General features: G+C 47.4%; 1 protein-coding gene across 1 annotated transcript; it reads left to right on the top strand.

Annotated features, from left to right (window-relative positions):
• The first annotated feature begins 3,084 nt into the window (after window positions 1-3,084).
• LOC136374849 (serine/threonine-protein kinase PAK 3-like) lies at window positions 3,085-22,293 on the top strand. The gene is given in 10 exon segments (XM_066340240.1): window positions 3,085-3,153; window positions 3,429-3,618; window positions 12,269-12,453; window positions 17,835-17,947; window positions 18,605-18,722; window positions 19,402-19,501; window positions 19,951-20,147; window positions 21,476-21,505; window positions 21,507-21,614; window positions 22,064-22,293. Coding segments are annotated over 10 exon segments (1,212 nt in total). The 3' UTR covers window positions 22,166-22,293.
• The last annotated feature ends 117 nt before the right edge of the window (window positions 22,294-22,410 follow it).

Raw genomic sequence — 22,410 nt, 5'->3', positions numbered from 1 at the left:
GGCTGGAACTGCTGCTCCGCCCGGCCCGGCCACCAGCTCGGACCCAGCCCAGCAACAGGGGACACAAGGGGCACAGGGGAACAAACAAGAGCTGAAAAAGGCAGCCGAGGAGGGAACAGAGGTAAAAATGCAGCCTAGGCCTACAAAAACATCTGTCCATCCATTGCATCAATTCACAGACCATCACAGAGCATTTGCTTTGTGATGTCAGGGCATGGTGGCCACGTGGTCGTGGGGACATCACAAGCTTGCCTTGGTGCACAGAAGGCCTCAGGGGTGTCAGAGCAGCTCTTGGGCTTGCTCGGTGCAGGAGCGTCCTCCTGCTGCTTGAGGCTTTTGTCAGTGGGCAGCTGCACACTGACAGGAGACTTGTTTTAACTTAGAGCATTGTTTTAACTTAGAGCATTGTTTTAACTTAGAGCACTTGTTTTAACTTAGAGTGTTAGAGCAGAGTCTGCAAACTTGCACAGCAGTGCCACAATGATTGAGCATCTCTCTGCTGCAGTTTGCACAGTTTATGGTATTTCATATTCTGGCTATTTCCTGGCTAACCTGGCACATAAGTAGAGGTTTTCCCTGGGTGTCACCTAACCTGGCTTTTGTATGTCTTCCTGCTCTTTCTTAGTGAATGAGTTGACTTGGAAACAGAAAGAGCATTTGGATGCCACTTGGGTAAAGCTGCTGTCAACACCTTCAGCTCAAAAGGGGGTGTCTGTAGCCAGGGCTGTGTGGGCAGCATTTGCAAGGGAACCTGCAGGGGTTGTGTTCCCTCCATGGGAGGGTCTGTGGCAGCAGGGTCTGTCATTTCCTCCATTTTCTGGGTCAAGCAGAACAACTTTTAAAATGTGGACTGGGAGATCTTCTTGGAAGATCTTCTAAAAATGCTCTGATTGTTTCCAGTTTCCTCAAATAATCTGGTTCATTTTCCCTTGCCCACTGCAGGTCACCTGAGCCGGGTATTCAGAGGTGCTGATCTTGAGGTGAGTGAAAATAGAACATCTGATGTTCCTGGTATTTAAGAATTGTACAGCAAGCTGTGAGTTTGGCCTGTGGCTGTAGAGTGTAGAGGGCCAGCTGAGCAGGCTGCAAGAAAATGCATTTCCATGTCTGCAGCAGAAAGAGCAAAGGCATCACTGGCTATTTCCTAATTTTCCATTTCCTAATTTTCCATTTCCTAATTTTCCATTGCAGAGCTTTAAAAGAACTAAAAGCCCAGGTTTTCAGAGAGAACATTCCTTCCTGATAGTAGCCAGGGGGAATATCTAATTCAGGGCAATTTGCAGTCCAGTTAAATCAGCCCATTTGAATTTAGTCTGAGTGACTTAGAATCCCATTGCTATCCAAGTTGATGATTTGTGCTTAGTAGAGCTGGTTCTAGAGCTGAAGAGAAAGAAGGTTATAAGTGGTAGGTCATGGCCTGTGTCTCACACTCCTGTCTGTCCACAGAGCACAGAAGCAAAGGCAGACTCTCCTCTGGCTCCCTGTGCTCCTGGAGAAGAGGCCAAAGAGGAGCCAAATGACCACAATCCTCCAGCTGTGGTCACACCACAGCCTGAACTTTCCCAGACAGTAAGTGCCAGTTCTGGAGGGGGCTGTCTTTAGTGCAAGGCAGAGCTGCAAGTTGCTGAGCAGCCAGCTCTTGCTGTTGGTGGCTGAGTGCTGCAGTTCTGCCAGGAACCAGCAATTCCCCTCAGCCAGTGACACCTGGAAAATGGGCTTTGAGCTGTCATGTTTAGGCCCCAGCTTGCTGGGATTCTGAGAGGGGCCAGCCTGAAGCAGGAAGGCTCCCTGTCTGCAGAGGACGGAGCATGTCAAAGACACTGTGCTCAGCCTTGGCGGATACATGGGGGACACTGTGGTCTGGGGACACCTGTCCCCCTCCACAGACTTGCCAAGTACCAACAGGCACAAAAAGCATTGATCTGACAACACAAGCTCTTTGGGGTGGTTTGTCCCCAGGAGCTGCTTGGCTGTGCTTACCTGGGAGCGTTTCAGAGACACACTGGGGATGGAGGTGCTGCTTGAAGTCAGGGATTTTGGTGCCTTTGTTGCCAGGTTGTTCTTTTGCATCTTCAGGCAGAGCAGTCAGTGGCAGAGCTGAGAGGTACTCAGAGTCCACCTGTCTTTTGGCTTTTAATTAGCTGCTAAGAGATGATTGTGTTGTCCATGACTGCATGGGGGGCCACTCTTCTCTTGTGTGGCAAAAGACACCTTGCCTGTTGTTATAAACGGGCCAGGAGACCTGCTCCTTTGAAAAGCCTTTATTAGTCAGCTCTTTAAAGGGGGAACTCGAGGGGTCGCCTGCGCCGCCGCTGTTCCTGTCGCCGCCCTCGCTCTTGTCGCCGCTGAGGATCAGGTGTCAGGCGAATCTACTGCTCTCTCCGCAGCAGAGTCGGGAGTTCCGGTCTCGCGGGAATCCCCGGCAACTTAACTGGGCTCGTGTGGTCTAGGGGCCTCACTTCTTCCCAGTCTCTTTGTGGTTATGGCGAGGCGGCAGAAGCAGAATTCAGTCCTTAGGTAGCTGAGGGTCTTCTCGTTGTTGTAGTGTTTCCCTTTTATCTGGATTTTGTGCTGGGTCACGGCTTTTGGGTCTGCTTGCCGGCAACTGCACTTCGGTTTGGAGCGATGCACCATGGAAGTCCTTGGATTTTCCTATTAGGCGGGGCCAGCAGTTCGAGGAGCCGGCGGGGAATGGGGACAGCCTAGCCCGACGGAAGGGGAAGGGAACCCGGGGTTTTAGAGGGGGTATACAACTTGGAATAAGGTTTTGAGGGTACAAATTTTGGTACAAACAGCATAACTTCTTTAACAGACAGGTTACAACTGGCATAACATTTTAAACAGCATAACTTTCTTAACAAATGACAGACTGTGTCAAAAAAAGGGAATTTCTTACATTTCATTCATTTCACCTGTCAGCTTTCTAAGGGGCTGTTGGAGCTTCAGCCATGGATGGAGCCTGATTGTAGTGCCAGTGTCACTTTGGAATCTGTGCTTCCCCACGGGCAGAGATGAGCCAGGAGAGCAGCAGCACAGTGCTTTGGGAATGTTTGAGCCCAGCAGTCTTGGAATCTTGGCCCACAAATGTTGTACGGGGAGTGGAAACCCACCTTGGTCAGGCAGGAGATGGAAGAGGCACAGGAGAATGGCCAGGTAAGCCTGCCTGGGCAGGTGACAGAGTGAAGGGCAGGACGAGGGCATAAAATGGAGCTCTTGGGACTGAGGAGACACTGAGTCCCACGGGCACTGAAAGCACAGAGCCTTGTAACCTGCAGAGATCAGCACTGGGATAGCAGGGTTACAGTGGAAGCAGAGGTGGGCAGGGAAGCAGAAAGAAGTGGCTGAATGAATGTGATTTGGAGGCTGAAAGAGGAAAAGCTGAGCCTGACAGCAGCTCCCAGTCACTTGCTCTGCATTTGTGTGTACAGAACATGGAGGCAGAGGCACAAGTGGAGCTGCCCAAAGCTCCAAGTGACATGATTGTAGTGAAGAGAAGGAACAACGAAGACATGAGAAGAATTCAAGAACACTGGAACCTCTATTGGCAGAGGCGCAATCAACAAAACCAGGTGAGAGCAAGAGTGGCAGCCACTCCACTCATGGAAGTTTCTGGCTCTTGTTTGAAATGAATAAAATGTAAGAGATTCCCATTTTCTTACACAGTCTGCCATTTGTTAAAAAGTTGTACTGTTTCAAATATTATGCCAGTTGTAAACCGGTCTGTTAAGCTGTTTGTACCAAAGTTTGTACCCTCAAAAATCTCATTCCAAGTTGTATACCCCCTCTAAAACCCCGGGGCCCCCCCCTTCCGTCGGGCTAGGCTGTCGCCGTTCCCTGCCGGCTCCTCGAGCTGCCGGCCCCGCCTAATAGGAAAATCCAAGGACTTCCATGGTGCACCGCTCCAAAACCGAAGTACAGTTGCCGGCAAGCGGACCCAAAAGCCGCGACCCAGCACCAAATCCAGGTAAAAAGGGAGGCACTACAACACCGAGAAGACCCTCAGCTACCTAAAGACTGAATTCTGCTTCTGCCGCCTCGCCACGACCACAAAGGGACTGGGAAGAAGTGACACCCCTAGACCACACGAGCCCAGTTGGGTTGCCGGGAATTCCCGCGAGATCGGAGCCTCCCGACTCTGCTGCGGCGAGAGCAGAAGGTCCGACTGACACCTGATCCTCAGCGGCGACAGGAGCGAGGGCGGCGACAGGAGCAGCGGCGGCGCAGGCGACCCCTCGAGTTCCCCCTTTAAAGAGCTGACTAATAAAGGCTTTTCAAAGGAGCAGGTCTCCTGGCCCAGTTTTATAACAATTTGGGGGCTCGCCGGGATCTAAGCCACGCCCAGAAGAGGACCAGGACGGGAAGGCGCAGCCCGACCTCGGACCTCCTGGACAGCTGGACATCCCGGACCAGAGGACGTCGCTCGCCAGCCTCGTGGGACGCCACTGAGGGAGCATCGGTAAGAATAACCGGTGGCGGGAGTGGAGACGAGCGGATGTGGAGTGAATGAGTGGGGGCCGGCAGCTCGGACCCCCCAAGCGAGTTTGGACTGCTGAGTACCCCCGCGAGGGGGCCGGCCGGGAAAAGCAGGAAGCGAGTGAACTGAGAGTGACTGAGGCGTCTCCAGGGGCATAGGCGCCCCCCTCTGGACGTGCGGAGGAATTTAGAGAGTAAGTGGCACGTCAAAGAAGTAAGTGAGGCACGCACCACACTGGCTGAGGTTATAGCCCGGGGTGTCACAGGAGACTAGCGCTGGCTGGGGTAGCGGCTGGAACCCTAAGGGCGGGTTGCCCAGGCTACTTTCGGGGCTTGTGAGTTGGCACTGGCTGGGGTAACTACCGGGGTGTAAAGAGAGAAAGGGAGCACTGGCTGAGGCTACGGCCCAGAGCGTCTGAGCACCGGCTGGGGTAGCAAAGATAGGCTGCTTTCGGGGTGCTTTGGAGACTGGCTGGGGTAGCTGTCGGGGTGCTGGGATAAAGAGTACTGGCTGAGGCTACGGCCCAGAGCGTCTGAGTACTGGCTGGGGTAGCAAAGATAGGCTGCTTTCGGGGTGCTTTGGAGACTGGCTGGGGTAGCTGTCGGGGTGCTGGGATAAAAGTCTGCATTGGTCGGGGGTATCTTGGGTACGCTTTCCGGGTTCGAGAGGTAGAACTGGTCGGGGGTGCCCAGAGAAGAGGTACGCTGTCCGGGTGCAGGGGAGTAAAGGAGTGCTGGCCAAGGGGTAGTGGCTGAGGCCCTAAGGGCGGGTCACCAGGCTACCTGTGGGGCATTCCGAGCACTGGCAGGGGTAGTGCCCAAACCCTGAGAGGGTCCCTGGGGCTACTTACGAGTGCTCAAAGAGTGAGTGAGAGTTAAAATTTGGGCTGCACGCCTTTAAACTTGTGTAGGTATAGGGGCACCTTAAAGAAGTTTAATTAAAACAAAGACAAGTAATTTTGCTTTGGGTTGCCCTGAAGTAAAGTTTCTGTCAGAATAAGAACAGCGTAGTTTTTATTTGAGACCCACTGAAAATGGGGGCATACATAAGTAGAGTGGAGCCAGTTGAAGAGAGAGAGAAAAAGATAAAACAAATTCCATCGGACAGTCCACTAGGACAAATGTTAGAGCTATGGGAGTTTGATGAAGCCACTAAAAGCTTGGACAGGATCAAGATGATCCATTATTGCATAGAGGCTTGGCCTAAGCTAGATTTACCTGAAAGATGGCCATGGTGTGGAACTAGAGACCCCTGGATGTGTTCACAATTAACTCAATACTTGAAATCTCGAGGAGATTCAAGTACTGAACAAATACTCTATGCTATCTGTTGGCAGAAACAAGTAGTCAAAAATGAAACAGCAAAAATATGTAAGTTACAGCAAGGGAAACAAAAGAATGAAAAGCAGGAGAACCAAGAAGAAGCTAGCCATAATTGGGACCCCTTAGAACATTTGCCTCCTCCTCCAGTTTATCCCGAAGTGCTACAAACTATCCCTACTAATCCTCCAACCTCATTTGAAAATCATATCCCACCTTCTCAAACTGTAATCCCTGTTCTTTCCCCAACTTGCCCCCCTCCAGCTTATAACCCCTCTTACCCTCTGCCGTTTCCTAACACTGGTCTAACCTCCTCTCCTTCACCATCCACAATCCCTGCACCCCCTCACAGCTGGGAGCTAGGTCTGGCAACTAACAATGCGTCCTGCCAGGCAATAAAAACCCCAGAAGGACCTTACAGTAACACCAGGTCAAAAACCAAACTCTTTCCCCTAAGGGAGGTCCCATTGGGTGGGGCAGTTGGAGGAATAGGGTTTGTCAATGCACCTTTAACAGCGTCAGAAGTCAGAAATTTTAAGAAAGAACTGGGGAATCTAGTTGAAAACCCAGTGGGAATTGCCAACCAGATTGACCAGTTTTTAGGCCCAAATATTTATACATGGGGAGAACTAAACTCCATCTTAAATATACTCTTCAATCCGGACGAGTTTCGGTTGGTTAGGGCAGCAGGAATGCGCATCTGGGAGAGAGAAAACCGAATGGGCCCCCCCGGTGACCAGAAGTTGCCAATAGCTGACCCAGGGTGGGACCCAAACAGAGAAGAAGGGAGGAGAAATATGGAGGATTATAGAAACCTAATGATAAAAGGTATTAAAGAATCAGTTCCTCGGAGTAGCAACACCAAATTAGCTTTTGACAGGGCCCAAGAGAAAGATGAAACCCCAGCAGCCTGGCTGAGCAGGCTCAGACGGAATTTCCAGCAATATTCCAATCTAGATCCAGATAGCCCAGAGGGACAGATATTATTAAAGTTACAGTTTGTCACAAAATCCTGGCCAGATATCAGAAGAAAACTTGAAAAGATGGAGGACTGGCAAGACCGAGAAATAAATGAATTATTAAGGGAAGCACTAAGAGTATATCTTAGGAGAGATGAAGAAAGAACAAAAGCAAAAACCAGGATTATGGTAGCCGTGGCCAGGGAGAGTGTAAGGGATCTCAAAGAGGATGCTAGGGGTGAAAGGAACACAAAATCTTTACCAGAAAAAGGAAGAGGAAGGAACCCACCATCTTGGGGTACTCCTCAGAGACCGAGAGAGACCCGAGCCTGTTTTTATTGTGGAGATATAGGACACTTTAAAAAATATTGCAAAAAATTGTCATTTGATGAGACTGTCGTAGGGGAGCAAGAGGCATTGGAAAAATTATTGAAAGGAGAAGTCAAAGAGGATTAGGGGTGTCATGGGCTCTATGCGTTAGGGGACCCCACGAAACATCAAGAAGGGCCCATAGTAAACTTTGAAGTAGGTCCCCAACATGAAGAGTTTGAATTTTTAGTAGATACTGGTGCCGATAAATCGTGTATTAACCGACTTCCAGTTGGAATTACAATTGGAAGAAAAACCTGTGAAGTCCTAGGAGCAGAAGGGGAGCCTTTCAAAGCCTCAGTTATAGAAAATATAGAAATTAAAGGAAATTCCAAGAGATGTGTCACTAATTTAATATATCTACCCAAAATAGACAGTAACTTGCTGGGAAGGGACCTGCAAGTTCAGTTGGGAGTAGGGATTCTTCCTAGAGAAGGAAAAATGGTAGTACAAATGATGAGGCTGACTATTGGAGACTTGAAAGAAATCAAGCCAGAAGTCTGGGCCGAGGAGGGAAAATATGGATATTTAGATATCCCACCTATAGAAATAAAAATGCAAGAAAATACGCCTCCTATAAGGGTCAGGCAATATCCTATTTCTCTGGAAGGGAAAAAAGGACTAACCCCAATTATAACCCATCTACTCACAGAAGGAATATTAGAACCTTGTATGTCACCCCACAACACCCCTATTCTGGCTGTAAAAAAGGCAGAAAATAAGTTTAGATTAGTGCAAGACCTAAGAGAAGTAAACAAAAAAACAATTACCAGGCACCCGGTGGTACAAAACCCCTACACACTCCTGAGCAGGATCCCTAGAGAACATTCCTGGTTTACTGTAGTAGATCTAAAAGATGCTTTTTGGGCCTGTCCTTTGGCAGAAGGAAGCCGAGATTGGTTTGCTTTCGAATGGGAGTGCCCTGAAAGTAAGAGAAAGCAGCAACTAAGATGGACTCGTCTTCCTCAAGGGTTCACTGAAAGCCCAAACCTTTTCGGGCAAGCCCTAGAAGAGTTACTAAGGCAGTTTATCCCTAAAAATAATGTACAAATCCTGCAGTATGTAGATGACCTCCTAATATCGGGGAGAGAGAAAGATGAAGTGAAAAAAACCAGTATTAATCTCTTAAATTTTCTAGGAGAAAAAGGCCTCAAAGTGTCAAAGAACAAATTACAGTTTGTAGAATCACAAGTCACATACCTCGGACACCTCATTGGGGAAGGGTGTAAAAAATTAAGCCCTGAGAGAATCTCAGGTATACTCTCAATCCCAGCTCCAACCACAAAAAGAGATATAAGAAAATTATTAGGACTATTTGGTTATTGCAAGCTATGGATAGAAAAATATTCCCAAAGTGTTAAATTTCTCTATGAGAAGTTAGTCCAACCTGAACCTGTAAAATGGACTGATAAGGATGAAGAACAATTGAAAGACCTAAAGACAAAATTGTCTTCAGCCCCTGTCCTGAGTCTCCCAGACCTTAAGAAAAAGTTTGACCTATTCATTAACTCTGAAGGGGGAATAGCTTATGGAGTATTAACCCAAGAATGGGGAGGACACAAAAAGCCTGTCGCATATCTTTCCAAACTTTTGGATCCAGTTGCAAGAGGGTGGCCGGCTTGCCTCCAGGCTGTAGCAGCCACAGCTGTTCTTGTAGAGGAAGCACAAAAACTGACACTGCAGGGAAAAATCATTGCACACACACCCCATGATCTCAGGACAGTGTTGAGCCAAAGGGCTCAACAATGGCTGACTGACTCTAGAATTTTAAAATATGAAGTGATTTTAACCGGCACCAGTGATTTGGAGCTAATCACATCAAAAAGTCTAAATCCTGCCCAGTTCCTCTCAGGGGAACCCACACCAAACTTAGAGCACAATTGCCTGGAAATCATAGATTTACAAACAAAAGTAAGGGAAGATCTTGAAGATACACCTCTACCATGTGGGAGGGTGCTATTTATTGATGGATCATCTAGGGTGATAGAGGGAAAGAGAATATCAGGCTATGCAATAGTCGAAGGTACAGAAAGGGACAATTTAAAAGTTATAGAAAAAGAAAAACTGCCCCCCCATTGGTCTGCCCAGTGTTGTGAAGTCTATGCCCTCAAGAGGGGATTAGATTTATTAGAACAAGACCAAGGTACAATCTACACAGACTCGAGATATGCATTTGGAATAGTACACACATTTGGAAAAATCTGGGAAGAAAGAGGCTACCTAAATTCAAAGGGGAAAAATCTGATACATAAAGAATTAATTAAATTGGTATTAGAATCTCTTATGAAGCCCCAAGAAATAGCAATTGTACATGTCAAGGGACATCAAAAAAAGGACACATTTGAAGGAAAGGGCAACCAAGTAGCTGATCAAGCAGCCAAACTAGCAGCTCAAAGGCTGGGAGAACCAATAAAAATTCTTACTTTAAATGATGTACCAGCTAACAAAGTTAGTGAACCAATATATGATGAAAATGAATTAAAAGAAATAAAAAAGTTAGGTTTACACCAAGGGAAGCAGGGGGAATGGCTGACCCCAGATGGAAGAACATTCCTAAATAAAGCAATAGCTCGAAAAATACTGGCAGAAATCCATAGCTTAACCCACTGGGGCACCCAAGGGTTGTGTGATCATTTCCTGAGGGAACACCTATGTGTTGGAATCTATAACCTGGCCAAAGCAGTGACTGAAGGATGCCTAATTTGTCAAAAAGTAAATCAAAAAGTAATGAAAAAGCCCACACCAGGAGGAAGACAAATAGCATTAAGACCCTTTCAAAGTATACAAATAGACTTCACAGAAATGCCTCCAGTACAGGGATATAAGCACCTTTTGGTTATAGTTGATCACTTAACACATTGGATAGAAGCCTTCCCTACAAAAAGGGAAACAGCACAAGTAGTAATAAAAATACTATTAGAACACATCATCCCCCGATATGGACTGGTAAATAACATCGATTCAGACAGAGGCCCCCACTTTGTAGCACAAGTCCTGCATGATGTTGTTAAAGCCTTGGGAATTAAATGGCAGTTGCATACACCCTGGCATCCCCAAAGCTCGGGGAGAGTTGAGAGGATGAATAAAACCCTCAAAAATGTATTGACTAAATTGATAACAGAAACTGGAATGAATTGGCTAAAATGTCTGCCCCTAGCACTCTTGAGAATCCGAGTTCGGCCAAGGTCAGACATAGGGGCTTCACCATATGAGATGATGTTTGGACTCCCTTTCTTACTAACTCCTTACAGCACTGCAAATTATTTAGAAGGGGAGGCAGCCACTCAAGAATATATTCAAACAATTGGAAAGACATTGGCCGATCTTAAGAGAAGAGGGTATCTTCCTCAAACCTCCCCCTTAGATGCAGATGTACACCAAATAAAGCCAGGGGACTGGGTCCTAATTAAATCTTGGAATACCATTCCACTAACTCCCAAATTCGAAGGTCCATTCCAGGTCCTGCTCACAACCCACACTGCAGTGAGAACCCAAGAAAAGGGCTGGACACACATATCCCGAGTAAAAGGACCATTGCCACTTCCCAGTGACTCTGTTACCCCAGCAGAGACTCCCTCTGAATGGACTACCATTAGAGATCCAAACACACTTAAAATAACCTTCAAGAAACGACCAAAGCCCAATTAGATCATAAAATGTTCTCTGTAAGTTGTTGTTCTAAGTTATTATAAAGTGTTAAAAAGGTTGTGATAATAATATCATTACAGATCTCTTATAGGGCACACCACAGAAAGCCTAATCAAAAACTGAACAAGTGGGAGCACACTGAAAGAAACTCCATAAGGCCAGCTAAATAACTTCCCCAACCCAAGAGGCAAGACCAGGTGAGATCGAGATAATGGTTCATACTGGACTCTTGGGAGGACTAATTATAGTCCCATTAATAAGCAAACATGCCAAAGGAACATGCTCTAGGGGCTACCATCTCATCTATGATGAAGAGAATCTGCAGTCCCTTATAAGAGTTCACACTCATGTGAGTCCCACGTGTTTTAATATAACCCAAGTATCTACTTGCCGAAAAAAATGAAAAACAATATTGGATGGTAAAAATTGCTGCAACGTTTATGCAGCACCTAACTAGAGAGTGCCCTATAAGAGAATTGTTTTACCAAAAAAAATTAGACAATCCAAAGGGAGTTGCAAATTTAATAAAAGAAAAGCCACTGAATGAAATTGATGAGCCCCTTAATAAAAACTTACCTATTGACTTATTTATTGTAATAAGCATCCTTGCCAGCTTCCTACTCCTTCCCTGCATATTCCCCTGTTTAATTCGAACTGCAACCATTCAAGCAAGCCCCAAACCTACTGAAATAAGACTAGAACCCCAAACTGAAGAACTGAATAAAGCCAAAAGAATATATAACCAATACCAGAAATTAAAAAAGATATACTCCCATGAATCAAAAAACTGCCAATTGATGCGGGCAAAGGCCCGATCAAAGAAATAGAGGGGGGACTGAAATGAATAAAATGTAAGAGATTCCCATTTTCTTACACAGTCTGCCATTTGTTAAAAAGTTGTACTGTTTCAAATATTATGCCAGTTGTAAACCGGTCTGTTAAGCTGTTTGTACCAAAGTTTGTACCCTCAAAAATCTCATTCCAAGTTGTATACCCCCTCTAAAACCCCGGGGTCCCCCCCCTTCCGTCGGGCTAGGCTGTCGCCGTTCCCTGCCGGCTCCTCGAGCTGCCGGCCCCGCCTAATAGGAAAATCCAAGGACTTCCATGGTGCACCGCTCCAAAACCGAAGTACAGTTGCCGGCAAGCGGACCCAAAAGCCGCGACCCAGCACCAAATCCAGGTAAAAAGGGAGGCACTACAACACCGAGAAGACCCTCAGCTACCTAAAGACTGAATTCTGCTTCTGCCGCCTCGCCACGACCACAAAGGGACTGGGAAGAAGTGACACCCCTAGACCACACGAGCCCAGTTGGGTTGCCGGGAATTCCCGCGAGATCGGAGCCTCCCGACTCTGCTGCGGCGAGAGCAGAAGGTCCGACTGACACCTGATCCTCAGCGGCGACAGGAGCGAGGGCGGCGACAGGAGCAGCGGCGGCGCAGGCGACCCCTCGAGTTCCCCCTTTAAAGAGCTGACTAATAAAGGCTTTTCAAAGGAGCAGGTCTCCTGGCCCGGTTTTAACATTGTTCTTCACAGAACTTTGGTGAGGAGCTGCAGGCAGAGCTGCAGAACAGTCAGGCTAGGATCAAGGCAACGAACAAGAGGCTGGAGGAAGAAATGAAGATTTCAAGAGAAAGTGAAGAGAAACTTCATCTCCTTGAGGACCAAGAGGCTCTAGAAAGACCAGTGAGTGAAAGAGCGACAGCCACTGCAGTCACCAAGCTGGCGCTTTCTGCCCTTCTTGCCTTTCCCCTGCAGAGCAGCAGGGGACTGGGGTGATGCCTCTGAGTGCCATCCTGCTCTAGTGTCGGTCTCAGCCACTCTGAAGGACACTCCCTGCTCTGCTGAATCTCAGCTGCTGCCCTGGACAGTGGCACTAGTGCTTTGGCCTTTTGGCCAGCAGGCATCTGAATGCATTCCTGCTGGCCTGTGCCGGCTCTCCTTGTTTCTTGAGGTGTTCTTGCAGGTGAACACGGTGGCCCAGATGGATCTTCAAACAAGCTGTCTGTATCCCTTGTGAATCTGGTCTGTCCCTTTCCTCACAGTCAACGACTCTTGGCTGACAGGGACAGACTGGACTCTCTGACTGCTTTGTTCTCTTTCACTTGAGGTGGACGTGTTGACATCTCGTCTGGCAGCCTGCAAAGATTTCCAGCAAGTGACTGGCAACGAGGAGCCCCAGGATTCCTCTGAGGCACAGAAACTGTCCCAAGCAGAAATGCTGCCAGTTGGGCATGTTCTGAGGATGGCAGAGGAAAAGAGGACTCCGTAGGAAGAGGTAGAACATTTCAACAAGGAGCTGCAAGTGTGTCTGCAGCCCTTTGAGGGGGAAAAAGTGTCCTTGAGAGAAAGTAGAATGGTCACATTGGCAGTCAGACTTCAGAAAATCCATGCAAATGGATTTTGAAGAAAATGAAAAATGAATCTGGCCATGAACTCAAGTAAAACCAGCCTTTGGGTTTGACCCATCCAGTTTGAGAAGTGGCCATCAGAACAAACCCATGGCAGAGTCCTGCATGTGGCTGACAGCATCTTCCTAAGGCCTTGCGTTTGAAAGGGGATCTGGGGCTAATCTCTGCCAGCCACTTTTTTGATACCAACTCCTTTGTTGTGTCAGAATTCCACAGGCTCTTCTGTTGAACTTGCAGCAGCAGCAGCAGCAGCAGCAGCAGTGTCACCTAAAGGAGCCTTTGCTGCCCCAACTAAGAAGTGGAGCCCGGGCAGCTTGTTCATCTCCAGCCCTGACACAGCTGCTGCTCAGCAACAGGAGATGGAGCACGACTCCCTGGAGCTCCTGAGTACGTCTTGTGTCTTTCTTCTCTGAGGGACAGTGTCTTGTGTGCACGTGTCAGCAGAGCTGGACCAAATGATCCTTCTCCCTTTGGTGTCCCAGGGACATTTAGGGCTCCCCACAGGAAATGCTGTGCTCCAAGGCAGCAAGAGAGTGCCCTGGGTGTTCCTGCTGCCTCTGCGGGCAGCTTGGACGTGCCTGGGGTTTGCCTGAGCTTCCCTATCTGCTAAAGGCAGAAGCAGGAATTGTTGTTGCATCAGCAGAAGGCTGTGACCTAGCAAATGATCCAGGCAAGTCCTGTGTGCTAGTGGCCAAACTGGATAGAATAGTTAGCTTCCTAAATTCTCCTTAAACTCCTGACTTCTCACTCATTACCAGAGCAAAAAACTTCAAAAAAATTGATTGATTGTGGCATTTTGTCTCTTGGTTGTGGTTTTGGTTTTAGTTTGGGGGGGAGGGGGGTTGGATTTTTTTTTTTTTTTTTGTAGAGTTTTTTTCCATCCTGAAAGAGCTCTTCTGCCCCATATGTCTGACTGGTGTAATTTTTATGACTGTTCTTATTCCTACAACTACATCTACAGGGTATTTTATGAAAATATTATATTTTGTCAGTGGGAACTCCTTTGAAAGAACATCAGGTGGCAGTAGAAACAGAGAGCAAGAGCTGTTTTTTTTGTGCCCCCAGTGAAAAGACAGATAATTTGATCACAGCCTCTATTTATTATCCTAGTTTTGTTCTTAGAAAGATGTGTCCAGGAGACACATTGATGTAGTGTGATCAAAGAAAACTGCACTGTAGGCATTTCTCAGGAGTGAGCCTCCAGCCCCTCTGCTGTATATTGATCAGATCCATGGCACTTTTTGCTACCTGATTCCCAGTCATTCCCATGACTGTTAGAATATCACCCACTGCCCCAGCCCTGATGAGGTCAGTCTCGAGGAAAACACATCAAGCCCTTTGTGATTTTGCAGGACAAGTCACTTAATCTGCTTTTTGCCTAGAACAGCTGCCAGTCCTGTGCTTTCAGATAAGACCTGATGGGGCTGAGAACAGAGCCCAGTTGACTCTCTGTCCACCATCACCTGTTGGCAAAAAAAGGGCATTGATCTGCACCTCGGTGTGTCTGATCTCCACACCAATCCTGCTGTATCCTGAACGGGGGCACCAGCTTGGAAGGGGCTGGGTCTGGCTGTGCCTTCTTCCCGTTGCTTGTCAGTGCTGGTGCTTGGGCTTTGGCAGCTTTGTTGTGGTGGCTGCTTTGATTTTCAAAGGGAAAGGCATTCTTTTGGCAAACTGCTGCAGGGTGGGGAAGATGCCCTCCTCTCCTGGGAATGCATCTCCCTGTGCTTTGTTTTGTGTCAAGAGATCTCTTCAAAGGACTGTGGAAAATCAGGCTCTGTGCTGGCTGCTTGTCCTGCAGAGCTGCCTGTTTTGTTGCAGTTGTTGTTGTTATCCAGCTGACCGAAAAGGACTCAGAAGCCCAGACTGTACAGCCCCAGTGCAGCTGCCTTTTGTATCTCTTGGATGGTGGGATGTCTGCTTTCAAGTGAGCATCTTGCATTTTGTTTCCCTCAGTGCAAATGGTGAGCATGGAAAATCCCCTGAGGAAATACATGGAACGGGAAAATCTTAGCCAAGGGTGAGTCCAACCACAGTTACTTCTACACAGTCATGGGGCAGGTGATTTGCTGCTGGAACACCTGTCAAGTGTGAAGTCAGGCAAGCTGCAAACATATTCAGACACCGGAGTTAGTCTGCCCCATCTCTCAGTACTGGCCAGAATCTGTAAGTGTGGTCAGAAGTGTTATAAATGATAAGAAGCCAATTCAAAATAACAGAATTTATTTAGCAAATTAAAAAAAAAATAAATTAAAAAGCCACAATAAAATTGGACAACATCGCTCGAATGCTGGGTGGGCAGAGTGACAGTAACAACCATACCATCCAACCTCAGCCACACACCACTGGGTCTTGGCGTACAGTTTTTGTACAGTGAAATGAATAAAATGTAAGAAACTCCCATTTTTGACACAGTCTGTCATTTGTTAGGAAGGTTATGCTGTTTAAAATGTTATGCCAGTTGTACCCTGTCTGTTAAGAAAGTTATGCTGTTTGTACCAAAATTTGTACCCTCAAAACCTTATTCCAAGTTGTACACCCCCCTAAAACCCCAGGTTCCCTTCCCCTTCCGTCAGGCTAGACTGTCGCCGTTCCCCGCCAGCTCCTCGAACTGCTGGCCCCGCCTAATAGGAAAATCCAAGGACTTCCATGGTGCTCCGCTCCAAACGGCAGTGCAGTTGCTGGCAAAAGGACCCAAAAGCCACGACCCAGCACAAAATCCAGATAAAAGGGAAACACTACAACACCGAGAAGACCCTCAGCTACCTAGGGACTGATTCTGCTTCTGCCTCCTCGCCATGACCACAAAAAGACTGAGCAAAGGTGACACCCCTAGACCACCCGAGCCCAATGAGTTCCTGGGGATTCTCGCGAGGCTGGAACTCCCGACTCTGCAGCGAGAGCAGCAGATTCAACTGGCACCTCCTCCTCAGCGGCGGCCTGAGTGGGAGCGGCGACAGGAGCGGCGACGGCGCAGGCGACCCCTTGAGTTCCCCCTTGAAAGAGCTGACTAATAAAGGCCTTTCAAAGGAGCAGGTCTCCTGACCCATTTATAACATACAGTTGATTCGCCCTGAGGCTAAGTCCATTGAAAGTCCAAATATTCATGTATCTCTTTATTTCCAAGCGAGGTCTTGAAAGGGGTTCCCGTAAGTATGAAAAGACATTGATAGTCTTCCCGGATCTAGTCTTTGGGGTGCTGATTTGGTCATCCTCTGGATCCCCTATCAGGATTGATATCAGATGTCGAGCAGCTGTGAAGTGGAGGCCCATCCCTGATGAATGGGCCATCTCCAGTCCGGCTATGTAATTTCTGTCGCAAATGTTGTGGTTTCACAGCTTGCACCACAGGTCTTGGAATCTCAGAGATGCCCTGGAGTAGCTTTTTAATAGACCAAATCTTTGATACACGAATTTATCCATTACATTTACCACAGAAGACATTGTCAAAGACACTTCCATTTCATTGCCAGAAACAGCACCCACTCCCTATCATAGCAGTGAGATAACACTTCTCAGGAACATTCCTTCCCAAGAGTTTGCTGAAGGAAATAGTCTGTGGCCAGGATAAAAACCTCCCAGTTTAGAAACTGAATTCCAAGATGAAAGAATCACCTGGCCTTTTGAGCTGAGGCACTAAACCCCAGTGCTTCAGGAACAGGCCCAGGGCCCATGCACTGGAGAGGAAAATGCATCATCTGCCTTCAGGCAGACCCTTCCTGCATCCTTCAGGTTTGAGGCATTTCCAGCAGAGATCTCCTGTCTGGGCTGGCTTTCACTCCAAGATCTAAATGGCTTCTCCTTTCTTTACTGCTCTTTTGTTTCTAAGGGGGTTTATAGCTGTTTGCAGAGCAATTGACACTGCCACAGGACGAGAGGTAAATGGCAACAGCCCCTGTAGACTCTGCTGCTCTCCAGGGCTTTCCTCTCTTGTGTCAGCTGGGGCTGCAGCTGTAGGCAGACCTTTGCTGCAAAGGCACAAGAGGCACAGCCTTGTGCCAGCCAGCCAACTTCATTTGGGACACTCTTTGTCCTGCTCAGCTGCCAGAAGGAAGGCAAGGAGGGCAGCGGTTCCTTTCAGAGAAGGACGCTCTCCCTGGCTCTCAATTCCTCAAACAAAGGTGGTGCCTTAGAGCATCTCACTGCTCTCTGGGGCTACGGCTTCAGAGTCCTGAATTCTCATTTCTGGCTGCCAGCAAACACATCTGCATGTTCCTAGTAGTTCCTTAGCCACCTGCAGTGCTGCACTTGGGAACTGCATGGAGGGAGAGATCTGCAAGGCATCCCTAAAAGCCCCAAGCCTTGCCTATAGCCCAGGATGTATCCACAGAGTACAAAGGTACGCATTACCTCCTCTGAAGTAGAGAAAGAAAAACAGAGAGTGTGTGTGCTCAGAGCTTTGGGGGTGATAGTTGAGACACCATTGATAACAAGTGGACAAGGCAAAACGTGGTCAGTGGGCCACATGCCCTGTAACTGGCCCCCAAAGGAGCAGAGAAATGAGCTGTTGGAATGTCAATTCCTAATTACTCCTTTGTCTGATCACAAGGCACTTTGGCAAGGCTCACCTGTGTCATTGCAAAATCACTTGTCCCGTGTGTGTTGTGGTGTTGTGCCACCAACTTCTAAAGTTACTCATTTTCTATGTCATTCTAGGTGGCCATCAAGAAAATCAATCTTCAAGGACCAAGCATGATGCAAGATATTGTTACTGAAATCACAGTCATGAAGAGGAATAGGAGTCCCCATGTTGTGAATTATTTAGACAGGTGAGTGGTCATGGTCTCATCCCATGAAGGTTTGTTTACATACTAAAAGCATGCAAAATTAAAAAAGCCACTTTGGACACTGGCAGAAAAGAGAGCTGTTAATTATTGGTCAATTATTATTTCTCTACTCATCTCCAATGGATGGGAAGAGAGTGCATTTTGTCTGCATGAGCCTTCTGTGGCTTTCAAACACATGGTTGGAAAATTGTTCAAAAACCTGCATCAACCCTACCATAGTAAGTCAGTACCCTGTATGTTCACTGCCTCCATGTTGTCACAGAATTGATTTTTTTAAGGTTTCTTCAAAGCTGATGAATCATCCTGCAAAGTATTTCCCTTGGATTGTTGCCCCTCTTTTCCATGGCTGACCATGCCAGGAACACTAGGTGCTGCTTTCCAGAAATACCACCCGTGACAAGATTTTCATCTTGGCTGTTACTCAACTGCACTTTTTGCCTGCTGGCCATCTAAAACATCTCCTTTTTCACAGATGTGCCGTTCTCCTTGAGACTGCACAGACTACAAACAATGCACAGCCTGGAGGGAATGTCTATTCCTTTCATTCTGTCCTTGTCACAAAGGGACCCAGAAACAAGAATCAAGCAAAGAAACCAATGTATGCATGTTCACCTGCATGGCCTTGTTTCCTTCTTTCAGCTACATTGTGTGTGAGGAACTCTGGCTGGTGATGGAGTACATGGATGGAGGCACTCTGTACAACATCATTAATGACACTCACATGTACGAAGACAAGATTGGAGTCGTCAGTCGGGAGGTCAGTCAGGGATCCCAGCTGTGCTTCCCAGGGCTTGGGCAGGATTGTCTGGGAAAGGGGCTCAGAACAGGAGTGATTCCATGTGCCAGGCTTTGTTTCTGTGTCACTGGAATGCTCTTAGCAAGCAAGAGCATCTCAAGTGAACTGCCTGCCAGTGCCTCTGCACTCACTGGACTCTGTTCTTGTCCTCTTCTCTCCTGTGTTGCATTCTCACTCTGGCTCTTGTATTTGCTGTTCTCCATCTTGACTCTCTAGACTTTGGCCTGTCTGTACTGCATGCCTTGCCTGTAAAAGCAAAGGTGATGGTGGCAGCATTTGAAAGCAACAGCAAAGAGAAAAGAAATACTCATTTCTCTGAGTCCTCAGCTGAAAAGGTTAGCAGTGCAGCCAAAATGCTCTTAACTTCTGAGCACATCCACTGCAGCAGCAGCAGTCATCTGGCTGGTTTGCAGGGCAGAGTCTACACCAGCAGTTGCTGTTGCTCTTTGTCAAGCTGACATGCCTTTCTTTAGAAAAATGCTGCTCTGCTAGTGTTGGAGCAGCTCTTCCCCTCAATGGCACTGTGCTCTGCCATTACTCCCCATTCCCTGCAGAGGGAATCTTTGGAAGTAGTTTCCTTTCCAGTGTGATGAAATCCTATCACTGATTTTTGCCCTCCTGTTTCTGGTTTCTTTTCCAGTGCCTGCAAGGACTGGATTTTCTTCATTCCAACCATGTGATGCACCGAGATTTGAAGAGCGCCAGCATCCTTCTCAGAACGGATGGCTCTGTCAAGCTGGGTCAGTATATTCTTGGCCAGGTGCAGCATTCCAGGGATATGGGGGCTGTGGAGCTGCTTCTGAGTGACTGCCAGCTCCCCAAAATGGTGCTGGTGGCAGTGCAGGGAGCCCTGCTGTGAGCTGACCACACAGTTACAATGTGCACAGACCTATGGCAAGGAACAAGCAGTCCACAGTGGCATTGCTCTGTGTATGTTCCCTCCAGAGGGAGGGAGCTACAAATCTAAAGCTTCAGGGGAACAAAAGCCACTGCTAGAGGCAGTGTAAAAATGTGGGGATTTTTGAAGTAGCCAATCCATATTTCCTTGGCTAAAGTCCTGAGGAAACTGAGCAGGGACAGTTGCAGGAGATTGAACAGCACATTCTCAAACTTCTACTGGGCAATTCTTTTGCTTGCTTTCCTAATTGCACAGGATTCAAATAAAAACAGTCTTTTCCTTTCTTTCCAGCTGATTTTGACTTCTCTGCTCAACTGACCCCTGAGCAGAGTAGACGGAGCTCGGTGATTGGGACTTACTGGTGGAGGGCGCCTGAAGTGGTGAACGGTCAACCCTATGGCCCCAAAATGGACATATGGTCCTTTGGAATTGTGGGCATTGAAATGGTGGAAGGAGAACCTTCTTACTCGAATGAAAATCCTTCCACAGTATGGTGTAAATACTCTCTGGTCCCACTGCCTTTCTCCCCTATCCCACGTTCTGTGTGCCACTGGACAAAATCCCATTGCCATCTGCTGGAACTACTTCCTCCACAGTCCCTGTCTGAAAATGTCCCTGCAGCACATCAGCATCTGCTGGAGTTTTGGTTGCAGCAGAAATCAAGGGGGAACTCAAGCCTTACCCCACGCAAACAATCTCCATTCTCAGGCAACATTTGGCTTTGGCTTAGAAGTCGTTCCAGCTCTTTTGGCCCTGTAGTAGATGGCCCTACTAACAGGAAACTTAAAACTGCTGTTATCTTTCCTGAAAACCCAGACCAAACAAAGTTCCTAAAACAGTGGTTTGGAGAGAAGAAGTGCACCCCCATTCTTCTCACAGGGAAACTTGCCTGAAACCTGGACATGAGGGTGTGAAGGCCACAGAGTCTCTTGTGCTTCTTGTGCAGTGGTGTTGAAACCCTTAGTGACCATCTTTCTTTCCTAACCCAAACCACTTTCTCCATGTCACCAAGCTGAAGCCTGGCCATATGGAGAGCTTGCCAAAGCCACCTCTTTGTTTCCTGGCACTTTCTAAGATGAGCACATACCATTAATGCATTGACTTGAGTAACCAAATGAGCAGAGGGAATGGCATTCCTCCCTCTTCTGATTTGACCACCAAAATTTTGCTTTTGTCACCTAAGGGAAGCTGAAATTTGCAGTCTGCTGAGAGACAGAGGTGCAGGTGTTTCCTGTGTGCACAAACAGGCATTTTCATCCCAAGACATTTGTGCATGCATCTTCATGTGTCTGTGTTGAAGATAAGATTCCAAATGTTTGTTTCCTTACCTGAGGAATAACTGAGGGATTTCCTTTCTTGACTTGCAATTACTGTTGTTTTCAAGAACCAAGTAAAAAGCTTGATGACTTTTGTTTGATGGCAGCTGTGCTTCAGGGACCAACAAGCACTGCAGAGATGCTTTTCATGTAATAATCCTTGGAAATAGTGCAGTGAGTTAGTAGAGCAAAGTCCCTCTTTCAAACAGTCTGTCAAGCTGGCCAGGTGAATCCTCAGAGAAGCAAACGTGCTTTTCCTGGTGTAGTTTCCACTAACGAGGTCAGTCAAGGAAATCAGCTGCCAAGGCAAGATCTGTTGGATATTGGAAAAGCTGTGGCTGCATCAGCCTTTGGGTTTTTTGTTGGTCCAGGAAAGTCATCTCTGCCTCTGTGCCACAGCAGAAATGGCCACTGCAGAGTGCAGCTGAAACAATGGGGTCTGGGAGAGCAGTTCCAGACGTGAAAGAAGCAGCTGAGAGACTTGTTTCCTTTTTCTCCAGGCTCAGCTCCTGATAGCCACAAAAGGGACCCCCAGAGCTGCAGCAGCCCAAGCTCCTCTCCCCTTGGCTTTGTGACTTCCTGAGCTGCTGCCTGCAGACAGACGAGGTGCGGTGCTGGTCTGCCAAGGAGCTGCTGCAGGTAAAATGCCCAGGGGCTGCAGGGGAAACAGTGTCCCAGGGATGGGCTCCTCCTGCACTTAAGTGCAAGGCATCAGATGAGTCCCTCTCCTCCTCACCTCCACTCTTGGTGCTGTTCAGATGAAAACAGTCAGGAATCCTAGACTGGGCTGGGCTGGCAGGGACCTGTAAAGGTTATCTGGTCCAAGTGCCGTGCAATGAGCAGGGATATCGTGAAAGAGATCAGGATGCTCAGACCTGAAATATTTCCAGGCCTGGGGAACTTAGCAGCCCTTGCAGCAAGCTGTGCCACTGTTGCCCCACTGCTGCTCTTTAGACCTACTCTGATTCAATCCCCTTTTCATTTAAAAAAATTTCCCCTGCCCTTGAGGCTCTTAGCTTGGAAAGTAATGGTTCATTCTGGGTTTTTTTTTTTTTTTTTTTTGTTTTTTTTTTTTTTCCTTTGTGCAGCATCCATTTGTAACACTGGCCAAGACTATGTCCAGTATGGTGCCACTGATCATTTCAGTGAAGAAGTGGAAGGGGAAGACAAGAATATGTCAATCACTTTAGAACTGTTCTGTCCATCATCAACTTAAAGAAGGACTGTAGAGCAGGATTCTAGTTAGGACTGTAGAGTAGGACTGTAGAGTAGGATATTAGCATAGGATTGTAAATAAAAAAAGTTTGTGAAACCTCAACTCCTTTCAAAGATTCCCCTCCTTCTGAGCCTGTGAGATAGCTCAACATTTCCTTCTGAATTGTCTGGTTTTTCCCAGAGGTGGAAAGTGACATTGATGGCTTTTTTGGTACGATTA

This window comes from Sylvia atricapilla, unplaced genomic scaffold (assembly GCF_009819655.1).
Source record: "Sylvia atricapilla isolate bSylAtr1 unplaced genomic scaffold, bSylAtr1.pri scaffold_158_arrow_ctg1, whole genome shotgun sequence".
NCBI classification, from domain to species: Eukaryota; Metazoa; Chordata; class Aves; order Passeriformes; family Sylviidae; genus Sylvia; species Sylvia atricapilla.
This window is presented reverse-complemented; position numbering and strand designations above follow the sequence as displayed.